General features: G+C 37.9%; 1 protein-coding gene across 8 annotated transcripts in view; it reads left to right on the top strand.

Annotated features, from left to right (window-relative positions):
* The window catches only part of CHD7 (chromodomain helicase DNA binding protein 7), a 132,405-nt gene that overhangs the window by 105,821 nt on the left and 6,621 nt on the right, over nt 1-19,963 (top strand). For 7 of the 8 annotated variants that reach the window (XM_037379558.1, XM_037379560.1, XM_037379554.1 and 4 more), the window contains 18 exons: nt 1,392-1,647; nt 6,292-6,502; nt 7,059-7,254; nt 7,471-7,638; nt 8,215-8,394; nt 8,682-8,792; nt 8,900-9,105; nt 10,068-10,267; nt 10,869-11,028; nt 13,895-13,984; nt 14,524-14,627; nt 15,997-16,126; nt 16,407-16,479; nt 16,703-16,757; nt 17,483-17,711; nt 17,875-18,083; nt 18,224-18,901; nt 19,309-19,469. In XM_037379558.1, coding sequence (XP_037235455.1) covers nt 1,392-1,647; nt 6,292-6,502; nt 7,059-7,254; nt 7,471-7,638; nt 8,215-8,394; nt 8,682-8,792; nt 8,900-9,105; nt 10,068-10,267; nt 10,869-11,028; nt 13,895-13,984; nt 14,524-14,627; nt 15,997-16,126; nt 16,407-16,479; nt 16,703-16,757; nt 17,483-17,711; nt 17,875-18,083; nt 18,224-18,901; nt 19,309-19,469 — 3,417 coding nt within the window. The remainder of the gene's footprint in view (nt 1-1,391; nt 1,648-6,291; nt 6,503-7,058; nt 7,255-7,470; nt 7,639-8,214; nt 8,395-8,681; nt 8,793-8,899; nt 9,106-10,067; nt 10,268-10,868; nt 11,029-13,894; nt 13,985-14,523; nt 14,628-15,996; nt 16,127-16,406; nt 16,480-16,702; nt 16,758-17,482; nt 17,712-17,874; nt 18,084-18,223; nt 18,902-19,308; nt 19,470-19,963) is intronic. The other variant, XM_037379561.1, reaches the window with a different exon arrangement.

The following is a 19,963-nucleotide window of genomic DNA, read 5'->3' as shown; positions in this document are numbered from 1 at the left end:
CTGGAAAAATCATAGCATGTCCCACGGGAATCATAGGATATGTTTCCACAGATTGTGCAGGCAGTTGCATGCCAGTCAGAATGGACTCTGACCTGACTGGAAGTGAGCCAGCTCTGATCCAGAAGCCATGTAGTCCCGTTAATACAGTGTTTAAGCTGGAGTTAATATATCCTAACTCTCAGCTTTTGTCTGGCCAGCTCAAAATGTCAGCAGAGCTGAACTGGGAATTTTTGAAGCCATACAGGGAAATATTGCTAAAATAATGCCATCAGCCATGAACAGAATTGGAGCCTGGATTGCTTGGGCCAATAAGTTGTAGAAGAACTGCCTTCTTTGCTGACACACCATTAGATGTTTTAGAATTTATCTTTCAAGTGATGGGAGAGATTATGTGTTAATGAATTGGGTTTTCTCCATTCTTTGCAGTCCTATTCCATGTATTTTTTTTTAATGGTTCATCCCTTTGTACTAATTTATCTTTTTCTCCTAAAGTTGCTTTATTATTAAGGGGATTATGTGAATTCAGGAGAAAGTGTCTTTGCTGTGCAAAGTGTTTCTTTGTGTTTCTGCTGTGCAGCTCTGCATCAGGACATGATAACTATTTTCAGGGTGAATTACCAGCTTTTCAACACAAGTGGTTTTTACTTTGACAGACTACCTAAAACAACCCTAAACTCCAGTCTGTTTCTATATGGAATATGTTGGAGCTTTTTATGTAAAGGACTTTACAAAAATCTGACAAAATTTGGTTGTTTTTTGGGTTTGGTTTTGGGGTTTTTTTAAGGAAAATAGACATTTATTCTCCCCTTCCCTGTTTAGGATATGTCTCAAAGTATATATTGCAAGACCTGGAGACACTAAAATGATCAGTGCGTTAAAAATTTACAAAAATAAATGTTTTCATTTTGAGACCAAGCCTAAATAGTTTTTCTATTTCAGTGGATGTCAAAACTAGGGAAATAAGAGAAGAATTAGAAGCAGATATATAAAGAAGTAAAACAGCTTTAAACACTGTGTTTAGTGTCCAGAAGTTAACTGCAAAACTCAATCTTACAGTCAGATTTGCTTATATAGCTCTGCTTACTTGGGGTTAGCTCTGGATGACTGGTGTGCAGTACTGTCCTTGTTCAGAAGGATAGTTCTAAGGAAGGTCTGTTTATTAACATGCAGTAAGCAGTAGGGTCGCATGCTAAAAATTTACTTTAGAAATGTATATGCCACTGAGTTAACAAGGAGAACTCAGTCTTTAGGTCACTGAGGAAAGATGTTTTTATAAATGCTCTCTACATGGGATCTGAGGTAGGAAACAGGGATTTTAGAATTAAGGAAACTGAAAAATAAATATTTAAAGCCTTGCAGTTTCAGTCATTTACTAAAGACATGTTTCCTAGGTGCAAAAACTCCAAGCTATTTTGAAGCCGATGATGTTGAGACGTCTCAAGGAGGATGTAGAAAAGAACCTGGCCCCCAAAGAGGAAACCATCATTGAAGTTGAGCTGACGAATATTCAGAAGAAATACTACCGTGCTATTCTTGAAAAGAATTTCACGTTTCTTTCCAAGGGTGGAGGTCAGGCAAATGTACCGAATCTTTTAAACACTATGATGGAACTAAGGAAATGCTGCAATCATCCATACCTTATTAATGGTAGGCTGCCTGTTTTTCTCCTCATTTGACAAATGGTTGTAAGGAAGTTCAGTGAGTTAGAAATTATGTCCTAGTGTGACTTCTTACTTAGGTATTTATTTTAAGTAGAAAAGTGAGATAACCTTTTAAGTTCTCTTTGGTATGGATATCTGCTAGCCAGGATGGCATTGCTTTTGAAGACATTTTTTCCAAGGCTTCCTAGCCCTGATGGACTTAGCGTTGGTATTGTCAAGTTTTCCTTTCTGTTATTTCTGATGAACAAGACTCCAGTTACCATGCAGGTTGTTGGCTGCTGGCATAAATATGGCAATTTTTTCTTCAGAGTTAGTTAGCTGCTACTTATTTTCTTGCCACAGAACTTCATGAGATAGTAACTTAAAATTTCTGAATAAAACTTGTGGAAGATCAGGCCTGTTTTTATGGCCATGTATTGTCTGTTCGTTTTCCTGATCTAACTAGTCAGAAAAAAAAATGTAAATGTCATCTTAGACTTTAATGATAAATACTGGTTTTCAGTATGATGCTATTGGTTTTAGATCAGTATTATCCATGGCAAATACTATACAATCACAGAATATCTCAAGCTGGAAGGAATCCACAAGGGTCATTGAGTCCAATTCCCTGCTTCTGGCAGGACTACATAAAACTAAATCACGTGACTGAGAATGTCATCCAGATGCTCCTTGAACTGTGACAGGCGTGGTACTGTGACCACTTACCTGGGGACCCTGTTCCAGTGACCGACCATATGATGAACCAGCTTGCTACAGCTGTCTGAAGTATGCTAAACTTGAGCGTGTTGGCCAAAGGAGATCTTCCCTTTGAGGATGTAACACAAGCCTCCATACAGGGTTCCATTCTGCTAGTTTCTAGTTTCCCAGCTCCTCTTCCTTACTGTATATATATGATTTATGCTATGGTTGGTTTAATGCTGGTTGTAAGCATCATGATAAAGACTGGTTTGTTCAAGAACCATATGTGATTTCAGTTTTTTTATTGTATGGCTTCAATATTGCAGTGCTTACATTTTTTCTTGACATTTTTTGTTTAAATGGGGGGAGAAAAAATGCTTAAACTGATTAATGAAATGACACCTAGTTATATTTCATGCGCAAGCAATTATACCAAAGACCTAATACAGGGTTACTCCAAAGTACTTCAACCCAGTCATGCTGGTGGGCTGCTCAATTTCTAAACTCAGATGAGCATACAGTAAAGTAGTTTTTTGTAGGATGGTTTTTTTTTTGTTTGTTCTTTGTTTTAAAAAAATCCATTACATAAATGAGTTTGTCAGAAACTGGTTTAGATGTTTCAGGTTATGAGCTTCTGAACTTGATGCTTTTTACATTTCTTGATCTTCAGCTAGTTTTAACCATGCCAATATTTTTGCTTTATTTCATGTTTGCTAAAGGAAATAAAGTGAATATTTTGCTGCCGCTTTGTTTTGTCAAATAGAGTTCATGAGTTGCAAAACTTACAGTGTTGCCTACAGCAGTGCTTTTTTTTTTCCTCCCCTCACAAGTTTTTTATCATTTATTGTTGTTAAAGAGTGCTGAAGTCCAGTTGGCTATATAGAAAATTTCAAGTATTTTTTGATTACTGTATTTTAACCCTCATAAGGGGAAGTGGGTTTGTCTCTTGAACGCTTTTGCCTTTTGTAATAACCCTTTTGTTACTTTTGAATACTTGGACTTGCTTGGTGTCATGTAGCAATATGACAGGCACGTCAAGCCTTCAGGTTTGAGGGAAAAATAAATAAATCCTAACTATAATTAGCGTGGATGGAACTAAATAAGTATGTTCTTTGTAGTTCTAGGACAGAAAGTACTCTTACATCCTGTAGTTGTCTGAGCCTACAGTTTTGTTTCGTTGATTGATAATTAACATCTTTATACTTAGAGTGATGGCATGAGTTTATTGTTAGTTGTACCAAGAGGTCTTGCAGTGCTAGTACAGAATGTTGTATAGCGTTCTCCTGATGAACAATTTGTTGCAGCAGCAGGTTCTCGAGACTGAACTGCTTTTATAAAGGTGTCTCTGAATTATTTTCATTTTTTTCCCAGTTTACAGGTTTTGTGATTTTTTTCCCAGTTTACAGTACTGCATTGTGCATTTGAATATCCAAGTAGAACGCTGTATGTTTTGTTTTGCATCAAAATTGCAAGCAAGTCTTCTAGATAATCTTCAGTTAAGAGCCATAGAAGGTTATATGATGGAATTAGTGTGGTAGGAGTTGAATGTGAGGTGCTTTTTTATTTGTTTCTTGATTGGTAGATCTGTTCTGTGGAGGGGAGAATGGTGGTCTGCTGAGACTGTCTTTGAGTAGACTTCTCGAGGGAGTTACTGCGTTGTGTGTTCTCCAACCAACTTGGGCAAAGCATTGTCTGTCATTTTTCTTAGAGCTGGACACCTTGTTTTCTCCATAGCAACCATTCTCAAGTACTTCTACATCATTCCTCTTTCTCTGTCTCAGAGAGAGGCAGCAGTGGGGAGCGCGTTTGTACTTACACATCCTAAAGTGCTGAACACTGGAAACATTTCTTACTCTGTTCCTTTTGCCCTCTTGTGCCCTGGAAGTCTTCCTAATTAGGAGGGAAGTGGGGGTTTCCCTAATGAACCAAGCACACAGTCAAACACCTTGCTTTCATTCCCTACTAAAAATCAGCTAGGATAGGAACTAGTGTAACAAACCTACAGGTGCTACTACGTCAAGTAACTTTTTGTGTAACAGGCTACTCGGTGTACATCACTTGATTGCATTTCAAGGAGAAATGAAACAGACAGGGTGGTCTTGTACAGTATATGGCTCAGACAGGTTTATTGAAAGAGCAGATTTTTGACGGTCATGGTCTGTTATGGAAGTGTGTTTTCCTGAGACTGAACTCTCATACTGAAAATTCACCATTCATTAGACCTGTTTGTGAGTTTGTTGTGGTGTGCTTGGCTTAGGTCGTTTGCTTTTGCACATGCTGTGTTTGCATATTGATTTACTTAGTAATGAAACTTAAATTTGGGTATCACAGTTAACTAAGAAATAAATTATGTAACTAAGAAAGATTGCTGAAGTTACTGTATATGAACTACTTGATAGCCTACTAGATCCTGAAACTGCCTAAGCTCAGTACGGAATCTGAGATTTACTACCTAAATTCTGGCCGTTTCACAAGGAAGGGAAGTGTTATGATTAAAGGGAACTTGAAGGAGTGTCTGATTGTACTGCTTTCACATGGATTTATTTTTCTTATGTGCAAACCATTAGGATCAGTAATGCTTGGAGTCAGGAATCCAGATAAGGAAAATTCAGGGATGTAAAACTGCCTTCAAGTGCAGTCACATCTTGAGTCTGTTAAGTTGTGTAAAAGCCAGTAGTGCAAGTGTATTGAGTAATACAAAGCTGTCAGCCTGCTTAGGGTGGTGTCTAGTTGAGACACCATGTTACAGTAGGCACTGAACCAGCAATCACACAGGGAGGGTGTGTTTGCATGTTTGTTTACAGGCATCTACTTAGAACTGGGATATGAGAGAGATGCTCAGCAGAAGCCTGGCAGTAAGCTGTTCTTTGCCCCTCCCCCAACCCTCCCACCTTTCCTTGTGTTACTCAAAAGCAGTATTGAAGCTGAACATTATACAAACCAGGAATACTTTATGAGCTACATTTTGTTTAAAAAAAAACCAAAACAAAACACACACACACACAAAAACCACCAAAACCTAAAACAAAAACAAAAAACAGAGGGACTGGAAAACACAGCTCCAAAAAAGGGTTATTTGGATGTGAAGTAAGCTTAGAATGAAGATTCCTAACCATTTACTTAGCCAAGAATAGTAATATGATCATTCTTGGAATAGTCCACTGTGTGTAGAAGTGACATAAAAAATGAGATAAAAGCATAGGAGTGGTTGAAGCGAAAACTTGATCTGTAGTCTTTTGGTAATGAGCAGTACAAGGATATATTTGCATGTCATTCATAGGCAAAGAGAGTGGCAAGAAGATCTTTTGACTAATTCTGGAAAGAATGTATACATTGGATAGTTCCATCAAATTGAACAAAAAAAACACATTCAGTGAGAAAAGAAAGGTAAATAGAAGGTAAAATAAATTTCACAGCTGCTTATTCACACACACACATCCCAGTTAGTTTTTTCATTGTTTGAATGTTGATTCTATAATTAATTATGGAAGGATCAGATCCAGGTCATGCACGTGTTTAAGCCTTGTTTTGGTTCTGGAGGCACAGACATAAAGTGTGACTTGTATTCCTTGTATTTTCCTGTGGAAAAGAGGTATTTAAAAATGGGGCAGAAAGTCCATTTGATCAGTTTCAATATGGTTTACTTTTTCATCTTTTCCCCTAATTTTCATTAAATTGAGCGCATCAAATAGTTGTATGAATTTATTTAGGAAAGGGTTTAGTCTTGCTTAAAAGAGGGGGAGGAAAAAAAAAGAATGTTCACAGTTACTTTTTATTTATGCTGTATTTGTGTATATGTTTGCTTTAAATTTAAGCTTAATATTTTTTATAAATGTTTATTCACATAATGCATAAAACATTCCTGCAGTTTCTATAGGGTATTGAAGGCGAGCTCATTGTTTATTAATAAAACCCTTTGCAGTGTTCATGTATTGCTGTCCAATCTTTGCAGGTGCTGAAGAGAAAATTTTGGAAGAGTTTAAAGAAACACACAATGCCGACTCTCCAGATTTTCAGCTCCAGGCAATGATCCAGGCTGCTGGCAAGCTAGTACTGATTGACAAGCTGCTGCCAAAACTGAAGGCTGGTGGCCACAGGGTGCTTATCTTTTCCCAGATGGTGCGCTGCTTGGACATACTGGAAGACTACCTCATTCAAAGACGGTGAGAGCAACAATATAGTACAATTCTAAATAAGCTGTGCTTTCCTCAGTGGCCACAGTGTTTAACCTGTGAGTAATCCATATTGAAAAGGAATGAAATTCAAACACTTCAGACAGATCACTACAGAAAATAATGTAAAGGGAAAAGCATACCTCTAAGTTGCCGGTACTGAGATTTTTGTCTCAGCTGAATACAAAATGACCTCATCTGGAGAGCTTTAAACTTCTTAGTTCACTACTCAGTTAAATGTTTTAGTGGCTCTAGAGTTTTTTAGCTTAAGCTTTAATGTTTATTTCATTCCTTGGATTACAAGTCTGTTCTTTACCAAAAGATGTGAAGCAGGATACAAAGTAGTATGTCTTCCACTGATGAAATTAGTGGTACAGGAACAGTCACTCAGTCTGTTGTAGTTCTTTTGACTCTGTAGTTCTGTAGTTGCGTATTTTCCTCTTTTTCTTTTTTTTTGTTCTTTTTTGTTTGGTTGGTTGGTTGTTTTTTTCGTTATTGCATATTCTTACAAAGAAACAGTTCTCCTTATAATGCATCTTCATTTCAGGTACCCATATGAACGAATTGATGGCCGAGTAAGAGGCAACTTGCGTCAGGCAGCTATTGACAGGTTTTCCAGACCTGATTCTGATAGGTTTGTTTTCCTGCTGTGTACAAGGGCAGGAGGTTTGGGCATTAATCTTACTGCTGCTGATACCTGCATCATTTTTGATTCAGACTGGAACCCCCAAAATGACCTCCAGGTAATATTACAAGGGATGATTTTATTGAAAATTTTTCTTTGCCTTTTTGCTGTGAAATTTTCTTCACCTACAAGAGAAATTATCTGTTGTCCCTCTCTTGAAAGTATAAAGATTATTATTTATATTGAAAGCAATAACTTTTAAAGTAAGTTCTTTGTATTGATTATTTTTTTTCTTCCTTTTGTTACCTCTGTGTATCTGTCTTTGTTTCATCAGGCTCAGGCACGATGTCACAGAATAGGACAGAGCAAATCGGTGAAAATTTACAGGCTGATAACAAGGAATTCTTATGAAAGGGAAATGTTTGACAAAGCTAGCTTGAAGCTGGGCCTTGATAAGGCTGTGCTACAGTCTATGAGCGGAAGAGAAAATGCTACAAATGGGGTGAGAATTAATACGCTAAGGTGCACAATCAACAAATGCTGTGAATGTGTAACACTTTTCTTGCTTGTTTGCGTTTTAGCTGGAGAACAGTGGGTTTCAGATGGAGCATGGCATGTTCCCTCAATCCTCATCCATCCATTCTCATCATTCCACCCTTTACATTATGTTGATCCTGGCGCTTTTTGGTGATCTTGTAGTCAGCTTTTTCTGGTGTAGCCTTTATGCTTTGGACTTTCTTTGCTTTAGCTTTTTGTCAGGTTAGTAAGTTAAATCTACTCCCAGGAGGAGTTTAGCAGTCATCAGACCTAAAGTAAAGGGATTCAGTGACAATGAATTATTAAATCATTTAAACTGCTCATATAACTTCATGCTAAGCATTTTGTTGTTTGTATTCTTATTTTAAAGGTGACTTCACCATGAATGTTTAATTGATCGACACCACATTATCTTAAGAGTTTCAGTTCTTAAAATGCTAAATAAGAGGACAATCAGTCCCGTTATGCTGTCAGATGTACATATTGTTTGACGTAAAAAAAATAAATCAAAAAACCACTAAACCCTTCTTACATGTTACAGGTGCAACAGCTTTCTAAGAAAGAAATAGAAGATCTTCTGCGAAAGGGGGCATATGGTGCTCTGATGGATGAGGAAGATGAAGGGTCTAAGTTTTGTGAAGAGGATATTGATCAGATTCTCTTAAGGCGAACACACACAATTACTATTGAATCTGAAGGAAAAGGCTCAACATTTGCAAAGGTGTGTATTGACATTTAGAGGAAAATTAATAAAATATGATCAGGATAAATGGAAGTAGTGTTAAATTGCCTTCCGTGTCAATTTAGCTTTTCAGTGTAGTTGTCTTTGATATTTACCTCACAAATGTGGGATATCTGTATTTCCAGTCATGGTGGTTTCCAGGCTTACCTTTTTTCTTTCTTGAAACTACCACTTTGTAAGTCCTAAGTGTTGTACTTAGCAGTGAAAATAGGTGTTATTTGTAGCATGCAGTTAAGAAACCAATGCATGTGTTTTCACATTACTAGGCTAGTTTTGTTGCATCTGGGAACAGGACAGACATTTCCTTGGATGACCCTAATTTTTGGCAGAAGTGGGCAAAGAAAGCTGAGCTGGATATTGATGCTTTAAATGGAAGGGTAAGAGCTTTATGATAGTTCTAGTACAATAATGTAATTGTTCAGTAATTTAATTGAAGATTTCTTCCCCCCCCTCCTAAATTTCTACATTTTCATTTTAATTTTAGAATAATCTGGTTATTGACACACCAAGAGTAAGAAAACAAACCAGACTTTACAGTGCAGTCAAAGAGGATGAACTGATGGAGTTTTCAGACCTGGAAAGTGATTCTGAAGAAAAGCCTAGCACAAAGCCTCGTAGGCCTCAGGACAAATCACAGGGTTATGCAAGAAGTGAATGTTTCAGGGTGGAGAAGAACTTGCTGGTTTATGGGTAAGGTTATACAGATTAAATATATTGATTGTGGCTAAAGAACTGAAAATATGGTAATGGTACATAGTAAATAACTCATCCCTCTCTTGGACATGTTCACATAATCTCTTACTCTGTGTAACCTTACCTCATTATGCTGTATACATATCAGTGAGATTTTAAGTTGCTATGTATGTATATATAAAGCTGTTTATATATGTTATTTAGCTTAAAGTATCCGAATGTGTCTCAGATGCCTATAAACTCATTGGTAAAATACATAGTTCTGTGATGATGAAATATGTGTTTCTGGTTTCTCCGTAGTGTAAAGAATTCCTGAGTTACCAAGGTTTAATCTCTTTTCTAAGTGTTGTGGAGAATAATAAAGTGTATTATAAAGAACAATGTGGTTGTGAAATTGACAGTCAATCTAGAGGTTTTCAACATAGATTCTGGTATTTTGGCACCACTTAAATTCAGCTATTTGATACTTTATAATTTTCCCCATTGGATTTACAAATTTGAATTTTATCTCTTTGCAAGCAAGCAGCTGTATTTGACTGCTAACGCGGTGGGCTTCAGAATGACTGTCTTTATTTTAGGAAGTTGCGTACAACAATTGGTAATAATGGATTTCAGGATCAAAATAAGAATGATTCTGTAAATCACATGACTGTAGGAATTGGTTGAATTTCCTATTCGTAGCTTATTGGGACCATTAGAGTTAAACATATGTACTTTATTATTTTGAGTGTAGTTCAATTGCAGCTTTACGAGCAGTGAACTTATTGCCTGTTCTGTAAAATAAACATTCTCAACTCTTTGGTGCTGGAGGTTGGATTCCCTGACGTAACCTGCAAATGCAGAATTCATTAGTGCTAACGCAGGAGGTCCCACCTTGCTTGGTACAAGGAGTTAAACTGAAAGTCACAGATTATAATACCAGTGTCCTGGCTGTTGTATTGAACATATTTTTCTTATAGCTGGGGTCGGTGGACTGACATCCTCTCACATGGGCGCTATAAACGTCAGCTAACAGAACAAGATGTGGAAACCATCTGCCGGACTATCCTGGTATATTGTCTTAATCATTACAAAGGGGATGAAAATATCAAAAGTTTCATCTGGGATCTGATCACTCCAACTGCAGATGGGCAAACTCGAGCTTTGGTTAATCATTCCGGTATGTCTACCACAATCAAATAATGATGCTAGTAAATAGGAAAGAATTGCTTCAGTCATGCTATGTATTTAGTTTAAACTATAGCCATTCTGACATGTCGTAGGATCTTGTCACATTTTATGAGTAAGGTGGGCTTTGACTTGGTCTGTACTTAAAGGGGAAGACTCCTTCAGACACTTTCTAGAATGCAGTGCTCTTTCCTTAAATCAGTTTTGAACAAATATTCTAGCATAATTTTTAAGTGGCACCTACTGCTGGACTTAATCTCTTTTGAATTGCCATAAATCAGAAAGCTTGTTTCCTTATGGCTATTCAGATTCATGAGAGCTTTTACAAGAAATATTTATATAACACCATTTTCTGGCTAGTGTGCTGAATTCTTGAAATCTTCACACCTAAATTTGCATGAAAGTTTTGGTTGATTTTGTTATTTGCAATTTTCTGTAGTAAATTATATGGCTGTTCAGTTTTTGATGGTTATGTTGCCCACAAGGGAATTAACATGGTAGCGATACTTAGCTTTAAATGTATGTTCGTAATGCAGTTTAGGGTGAGGGCTTTTCTATTCGGATTGTGTGAGAAATATTGGGGTTTTATGTAGGTCTGTCTGCACCAGTGCCCAGAGGGAGGAAAGGCAAGAAAGTAAAAGCACAGAGTTCACAGCCAATGCTGCAAGACGCCGATTGGCTCGCAACCTGTAATCCAGATGTATTATTTCAAGAAGACAGCTATAGGAAACATCTCAAACATCACTGTAATAAGTAAGTACTAATGAATGTTTCATTTGGAGTTGATTGGTTTTTTTGCTACATGCTTTTGAAAAGTCCATGACTACTCCTGGATATTTTTATAGAACAGAGGGCCATTTAATAGGATGTAAAGGCCGTTATTACTTTTTAATTTGGGGATAATCATCTTAACAGATATCTGGGTACTTCTGTAAGCTCTTTATGAGTGATCAGTGCAGTTCTGAAGAAAATTGTTTTCTGCTTACTAAATAAGAATGGAATCAGATGAAGTTATTCTTTTTGCCATATAAAGGAAAGACTATATCCCTACACTAAGTCTATTTCTCTTGACAATTGGCTGTCTTTAAACAAAAGCTGTTTGTTTCTTACCCTTCTTGTGGGGTCTTTCAGGCTGATGTCCTTAAAGTTCTGTTTCTTAGATGTTAAACTCAAATATCCAGTTCTTAGTTTCCAAAGTTTCTTGCAGTAGTTCGTGTGTGTGTTCTCTTCGTTCTTTTTCTCCCTTCTTCTCTTGCTTTCCACGTTATACAGAATATTTTTCTCCTTTGCTTGCGATAAAATTTCTGAGTTGTCTTGCCTGAATCAGTGCCTCGACTTGATTTTTGAAATTCTAAACATACTACTAAACTGAAGGCCTTTGGGGATAAAGATAATTGTATTTTGATTTGGATGTTACGTTGGCTTATTGTTGCATGAATATCTCTTAAGATATTCTCTTCTTTACAAAAAGGAAAAAAAAAAGGCTAAAAGAATGTCATATCTTAGTTATTTTTATGTCAGCTTCCTCTGATAGCGTCCTGGTTCTCCATCTGAGTTGTGCTTTATTCTCCATCATAGACATTGAACCCAACTCTTGTCCCAAAAATCCCTTGTTTTGGGGTTGGGGAGGAGGTGGTTTGATTTTTGGGGTTGGGGAGTTGTTTTGTTTTTAAACTTACACTCTTCGTTGTATATATACCATACAGACGTAATGCAGCGCTACTGAAAGGTCATCATTACTTTTGTGTTTTAATATACAATATGTCTTACTAATACTGTTATTGGAAAGACATTATTGATTTGAAAAGTACCTATGGCCTGTCAATAGGGGGTGTGATGTGAAGGAGGAAAGGTATTTAAGGGGTTTATTAGCTCCTGTCCAAATGCTAATCAAGCTTAATTCTCAACTGATGAAAACAGATACTTACAGAATTACGTTAGCAAGTGCACTTCCAAGTAAACTGCTTTCTGATTTTTTTTCTGAACGGTTAGTCAGATCTGTTATTACATTTCTCTTGCTCGTAAAGTAATTAAATTCTTTACTGTAACGTTATTTTAATCTCCCAGGTAACATGTCTTCATTACTTGTTATATCACTTTGCAGATCAGACATAAATTCATTTTAAAAACACTGCGTCTGTAATAATACAGTAGAACAATTTCAAGGATACTAGTCTCCTGTCCTCATGTAACATACATGCTGGTTTACTGCATAGAACTCCTGAAAGGTGCAAAGAACCTCTGGTGGTTTTTTTGTTGTTTTTATGTTGGGGTGTTTTTTTCCTGCTCCTCTTCTTTGGCTTGACGTAACAGCTGTTATTGCTTAATACTAAGATGATAGAGACCCTCAACAGCTTATTTACATAGCCACACAGAGAGCAGGGACACCTTAACTGGTATCATGCATACTAAAAGAAGCAAGTCTGACCTGTTTTGAATTGCAGACATACGACCTTCATTCAAATCCCTGCTCTTCCAGAGTTTGCTTGAATAACATGTAAAACTGGGCATTGCTCTACTTCCATCAAATCTCTACTGAGGAGCTCCCAAAACTGGTGGTGGTCTAAATTTTTCATGCAAGTGGGTGATCATATTACTGCTTCCCTGGTCACCCTTGCTGTACCAGGAGCCGCAGTAATTCAACAGTTGCTGTGATGGATATGGGTACAGTGAGAGGGCAAGCTGAGTAATCTCCGTTTTAGTTGGTACTGATTTTACTTCATGAACTAGGCAGCAGGGGGTGCCCTGAATTGGGTAAACATAGGAGAGCAGGATCATTTTCAGGTAGATACTTTACTTTTTTTAAAGGATGACCTCTTTTCTAGTCTCCTTGAAAAGCCAGTCTGACATTCTCTCTCTTGCCAGCTTCAAGTATGACCATAACACCTTACAGCGCTTCCAAAAATGACTGTAGTATTGCAGAAATGGGGAAAAATAAACATGGGCAATGAGGATTTTTCACTTCCTTGTAGCAGTTAGGTTGTGCACAGGTAAAATTAAATGGCAGTTTGAGCTATGAAGAGTAAAAATAGTTAATATCTCCCAGGGGAAATGGGGGATTATTTTTTCCCCTCATTCTCGGAAGCAAAAAGTTGTATAATCTGAAAAACCTGACATTCCATATTGAGGGTTTATTGTAAGGTAGTAAAACCAGATTTTATATCTCGTTTATTCCTACAACTTCTGATGTGCTTCCAAAAATGGTATTAAGGCAGCAGCTGAGGAAATTTTATGAGATAATGAAGCAGAACAGTTACTGAAAGCCATCTGCTCAGTTGTTTACAAACTTGCTTCAATACTTCAGAGGCAGTGGTAGAGTACGTGTCTAAACTTCACAAGCTGCACTAGGTAGAACTAAATGAAATGCGCCGGGGCTGGGCTGAGCTGGGTCCCTCTCTGTGCAGTGTAAGCAGTTGCCAGGCAGGCCTGTTGGAAGCCAGCAGAAAGCACCACACAGAGGTGATTATGTGCCACCATCTGTCACGCTTCAAGCCTACCATACAGCATGGCTAATCAGCCTTGGCAGGATGATGGATGAACAGCAGCAGCTGCCAAAAGCCACTGTTGGCAAACAGTCCTGAAGTTAAGAACTTTTTCCCCCCTCTGCCTTCCTCTCCAGGGTCCTGCTGCGTGTCCGCATGCTCTACTATCTACGACAAGAAGTTATAGGGGACCAAGCAGACAAGATCTTAGAGGGTGCTGACTCAAGGTTAGTGCAAGTGCAGGTTTATTTTTTGCTTTATGACGCTGGCTTTTATAAAGTACACATACTGTAATAATGCAGCGTTTAAAGGTTGTCGCACTTTATCTCTTAAATGTCTGTGTTCTCAAACAGCCTTATTATTTTATCAGGCACAGTAATTTTCTTGCGGGAGGAAAATGTGAGAAATTACAGAAGTGGATTTTCAGTTCTGCTAATATTTAAGGATCATTCTATCTCAATTTAAAAAATAAAAAAAAATATACTAAGACCTTAAATGAATCTTATTTGGAATAACCATTGGCATTCCACTCCCAAAATAGCCTGATCTTTGGAGTTTTTTTGTGGGGGGTTTTTTTTGGTTTTGTTTTTAGTTTGTTCAACCATCCTAATTATTTTTCAAGGTATTTCAATTTCTATGTTGTGTTTGGGTGTTTTTTCCTCATTCAAAATTCATATTTACAGAACATTGTGAACCACTTTTTTTTTTCTTCAAACATCTTTGTCTCGTAATAGCTTTGAGAATGTATATAATGCTGTTTTCACAGTGAAGTAGATGTATGGATACCTGAGCCATTCCATGCTGAAGTTCCTGCAGACTGGTGGGATAAGGAGGCGGATAAATCCCTTTTAATTGGAGTATTCAAACACGGTAAGTGATGTCTCACTCTGAACAAAACTCAGTTGTAAAGCTTTCTGTGTGTAGGACTGTTCAGTCATAATATTAACAAGCATTGTTCCAAAGAACTGTTGGCTTGTATCTCCCTTTTTTTTCTTGCCTGCATTAAAAACCTAATATGAGCTGTAAATATCAGATGCTGTTTTTAAATGTTTGCAGAACATTTGAGAAGAAAACATTACTTTCATGGCTGTAAATAAAACAAAACCATATTTGTTTAAATAATAGCCAAATAGTAAGATAGATCTCCATAAACTTTGCTTCCAGCACTGCTTCACTTGCTAACTCTGCCAACCAGTGTCAAAGTGGACGGTGGGCTTAACCTCTGCTATTAATCTGTACAAGTGCCTCCTGGGCTTTGTTCCAAGCAATATTTCACAAATGTCAGTGTTGAGAACTCCCGGCTCCCTTGAGTGGGATGCAGCCTTGTTAACTTTGAAAGGCTGGGGATGCAGAGCTGGCATGATATATACAGTGAGCGATTCCTGATTATAATCCCAATTCTCTGGAGGTCGCAGAGGTATTCTCAGCAGCCCAGCCTGACTAAAGGGGAGAATGATGGCTTATAAAACCTTTCATGATTACAGTTTGGCTTGAGGCTCTACAGCAGTTAGGAGCAGTGTGTTGTAGTACAAATCCTAATTGAATTGTGCTGTTCTGCCTATGTACAGCAGCTCTGTGTTGTGGGCTCAGCTGAGGCAAGTCTAGTCTAAAAATCATTTTCCTGCAGTGCACTGTTGGGATCTGCCATTTTCCATCTAGTCAACTTGGGCAGTAAAAAAGCAAACAGCAGTTTGAAAACCATAGAGGGAACAGTGTCATCTTACTGACATGCATCATCCTAAACCTAATAAGACAGGTTCGTTGGCCTTACGTATAACCCATGTATACAGCATTTTTGCAGCCTACATTGTGAGGGTTCCAGCAGGGCTGGAGCTATAGAAAATACATGTGTGTGTGTTCCCATTTGCATCTGCATGTTTCCAGTAGGGAGTATTAAATGTGGAGAACCACTGCGAAAGTTGTGTAGAAAACTTGAAGTTTTTCACTTGTGAAAGATTTTTAGTTCACCTTATAAAGACATTAAATTGAATTCTTTCTTCAGTATCCTACTATTTTTTAATGTTACTGATGTGAAAATACTTCTGTGCTGATGGAATTTGCCAATATGTAAAATTCATTACGTGAATGAAATGGGTTGTTTCCAGCACGGTGACAGCTTCATTATTTTATTTAAAAATAAGTAAGTTAATCTAGAAAATTGTACTTCTGCTCCCTAAACCTGTTCTATTCACAGCTGGTCACAGGTTTTAAAAAAATTTGTCTCACACTCTGCATGCAGGTTATGAGAAGTACAATTCTATGAGAGCTGATCCAGCGCTGTGCTTTCTGGAGCGGGTTGGCATGCCTGATGCAAAGGCCATAGCTGCTGAACAGAGAGGGACAGACATGTTAGCAGATGGTGGTGATGGGTAAGGAGGACATGAAAAAATTAATAAACTTTATCAGCATTGTATATGTTGGCATGAATTCATATGTCGTATTTTTCTTACATCTTGCCTGAGGATCTGAAGTGATTGTATGATGTAAAAAGTACATAGAACTGTTTACACAGTTGAGCATGAAATGCGAATGTGTAATTTGGTACACCATACTGATCGCTTTTGTAGCTTTTTTGCTTTTGTCCAGAAAATCAGCCTCCTCTCAAAACCAATATATTTCTTGAAAAATTTTCTTTTAAATATTTTATAGTGGTGAATTTGACAGAGAGGATGAAGATCCAGAATATAAGCCAACCAGAACTCCTTTCAAGGATGAAATTGATGTAAGAACTTCCAACTTTCTGTAATTACAAAGTTATATAATTATAACTGATTCTCCCTGTTTATTTTCGTGTGCACCTCTTCATTTTAAGAGCTACCAGATAAACACAGCTTACAACAAAACACTTGTTTGCGGCTGTGTTTGGGAGATGACGTATTTTTCTCCTGAAATGATAACATATGGTCAAGACTGAAAACTAAAATAACTTCTCTCTTCTCCCCAAGGAATTTGCAAACTCGCCTCCGGAAGACAAAGAGGAGTCCATAGAAATACACCCAAGTAAGAGTATAGCAAAGAAATTAAAAGGCAAAAATGCACCATTTAGTGAAAGGTGGACTGTTCATACTGCCACATGAGGGGATAGGTGGTGTTTTGGGAAAACATCACAGTAAGCTTTTTACTGCCAAGTCTCTTCACATTTCACATCTTTCAAAACAATTATTTACTGTCTTTGCATAATCCACATTATGGCTTTCTGGATTTCTAATCACATAGTAGAAACTGTGATGATAAAGACCGGATGTTTCATAATGCAGCCGTTGATGGTTTTGCTGAGATAATATTGGAAGTTATAGATATGTTGTTTCCTCAGTATGGAGGAAAACTGCCAAGTTTAAGTGAGAATAATAAAGTGGGAAATCGTAAGTGTAGGTGTTTCCTCAGAGGTAGAACAATCTTCGTAATATATTTAAAGATGCATTGCATTAATTTTAATACTTCCAGTATTCATATGTTTGCATTCATAACATTGAATAGTAATGCTTGATGGTTATCTCTGAATGCTTCACAAGCATTTCTGAGTTCTTAAGAGTTGGATGTGGTTTGATGCTATTTTTTTTTTATCTCCTACCAACATGCAGTTACCCTGTTTTCTGATTTGTTATGCACCAGTATTAACGAGGCCTATGTTCTTATCTGATAAACAGGAATCCAGTTATAGCTGTAGAAACTTTGAAATGTTTAGCAGTGGGTTTGCAGTGCACAAATACTTCTCTATTCTCTAGACAAACACACTGAAAGCAATGCTGAGTTAGGCCAACTCTACTGGCCCAACACTTCAACCCTGACTACCCGTCTGCGTCGCCTCATTACTGCCTATCAGCGCAGCTATAAAAGGCAACAAATGAGGCAAGAGGCACTAATGAAGACTGACCGCAGGAGACGTCGGCCTCGGGAAGAAGTGAGAGCACTGGAAGCAGAAAGGGAAGCTATAATAACTGAAAAACGACAAAAGTGAGTTTCTCAGTGATATCTTTCTTTAAATCTTGAGCTTGTGCCCACCAGTACCACTCTTCTGTTTTGAAAGAATAAACTAAGGGGGTTTTGGGGCATCCAAACTATGTCTGGACTCTTGTTTATTCAGTGGCCTCACTTCTCTTGCTTCTTCCTTGACTAGGTGGACAAGAAGAGAAGAAGCTGATTTTTATCGTGTGGTGTCTACTTTTGGAATTATTTTTGATCCTGTAAAACATCAATTTGACTGGAATCAATTCAGAGCATTTGCCAGGCTTGATAAAAAGTCTGATGAAAGCTTGGAAAAGTATTTTAATGGCTTTGTGAATATGTGTAGACGAGTGTGCCGAATGCCAGTCAAACCAGATGATGGTAAGTTTTAACTGACAGTAGAAATCAACATGACTGTTATGAGACAGTGGGACTGTTAAAACTTAATGCCCAGGTGTAATGATTTTGAACTATGTGTACATTTAATCAATGTTAAACAACACAAATTGGTGTCATTGCAGAGCCACCTGATCTTTCCACTATGATTGAGCCAATCACAGAAGAGCGTGCTTCTAGAACTTTATATCGCATAGAACTGTTGCGGAAAATCCGTGAACAGGTTCTCCATCACCCACAGTTGGGGGAGAGGCTAAAACTTTGCCAACCAAGCTTGGACCTGCCAGAGTGGTGGGAGTGTGGTAAACATGACAAAGACTTACTGATTGGTGCTGCTAAACATGGAGTCAGTAGGACAGACTATCACATTCTGAATGATCCTGAACTCTCTTTTCTTGAGGCTCACAAAAACTTTGCTCAAAACAGAGGGACAGGTCATGCAAATACTGTCTCTTCTGTAAACCCTCTGGGTGCTGGCTGCAATCAAACACCGCTTGTTGTCCCGTCCACACCAGTACAAGAAGAAAAAACTACAGAACAAGCAGAGTCTAAAGTTGAAGGGTCTGAAAATCCAGCAGCCAAAGAAAAGTCTGATATAAAAGAGGAGGCAGATACTGCAGATAAGGACACTAAACCAGAATGTGATGCTGAGGCTGAGCCCGGCTCTGTTAAATGTGAATTGAAAGACATAGAAATGAGTACAGATGTAGACCCAAAATCTATTTCTGAGAAAGGTTCGGAAGAAGATGAAGAGGAGAAACTGGATGATGATGATAAATCAGAAGAATCCTCCCAACCTGAAGGTAATGCATTGGTCAGATCAATTCTGTGTGCTTAGCATGAGCCCCACAGCTGTTCTAAGTTGTGCCAGCTGGTAAGTGGCACACATGGAGCTATTATGGAGCTTTGGATAAGCTACACGTAGCAGTTCCTCTACCCTTCCACATATTCAGGTGGTTAAATAAGCTTTCGTAAAAAACATCGGGCATCAGTGGGGTGTTCCCCCACAAGGGATGATTTCCAAGATAGCTTACTGAGCCAATAAGCATGTCTGTGTGCCAAATGCAGAAGGCTAAGGCTCTGCTGTATTAATTACTGAACAAAAGCCTCAGAAATGTGTCAAGCCTGGTTGTCTTAACCTATCTAGTTAGGTTGACATTGGGGACTTGGAAATTTCTGTAGTTAATGCCTGGTCATGGTTGTTATTCAGCAGGAGCAGTTTCTCAGGGTAAGAATTTTGATGAAGAAAGCAATGCCTCTATGAGTACCGCAAGGGATGAAACACGCGATGGATTCTACATGGAAGATGGGGATCCCTCTGTGGTTCAGCTACTTCATGAGAGAACATTTGCCTTCTCTTTCTGGCCTAAGGTTGGTTAGGGGTAGAATGGCATGTGTCTTTTTTCCCATAAAATATGGGAAACATGTTTGCAAAATAACAGCAAGTTTTGTATGATTCTGCACTTGTAGTGGGCGAGGGACTTTTTTCTATGAATGATTTGCGGAATAGCATTTTATTCTTCAATTTCATGCAGATTAGCAGGGGAAATGAAAGAAATTGCTGTACTGTAAATAGTGTCATTTAGTAAAACAAATGACTGACAGACATGAGTTCCTCATAGGCTCCATAACTGTATGTCAGCAGAATCACACCTTTCACACCTCTATTGATGGAAGCAAACTTACGATTTTAAATTATGGATTTCATCTGCAGAGCAATCTGCAATGTTGAGAGCAGAGATTTTGTAAGTCACCTTTTTATTTTGGGGTGAGGAGATTGTAGAGGAGTATTGGTGACCTACATGATCTAAGCCATTATGTAATGTTGACAGATGTAATTGTATTAAGGTATCCTGCAAACATAA

This window comes from Falco rusticolus, chromosome 3 (assembly GCF_015220075.1).
Source record: "Falco rusticolus isolate bFalRus1 chromosome 3, bFalRus1.pri, whole genome shotgun sequence".
NCBI classification, from domain to species: domain Eukaryota; kingdom Metazoa; phylum Chordata; class Aves; order Falconiformes; family Falconidae; genus Falco; species Falco rusticolus.
Note: the sequence above shows the minus strand (reverse complement) of the source record. Positions and strands in the feature narration are given on the sequence as shown.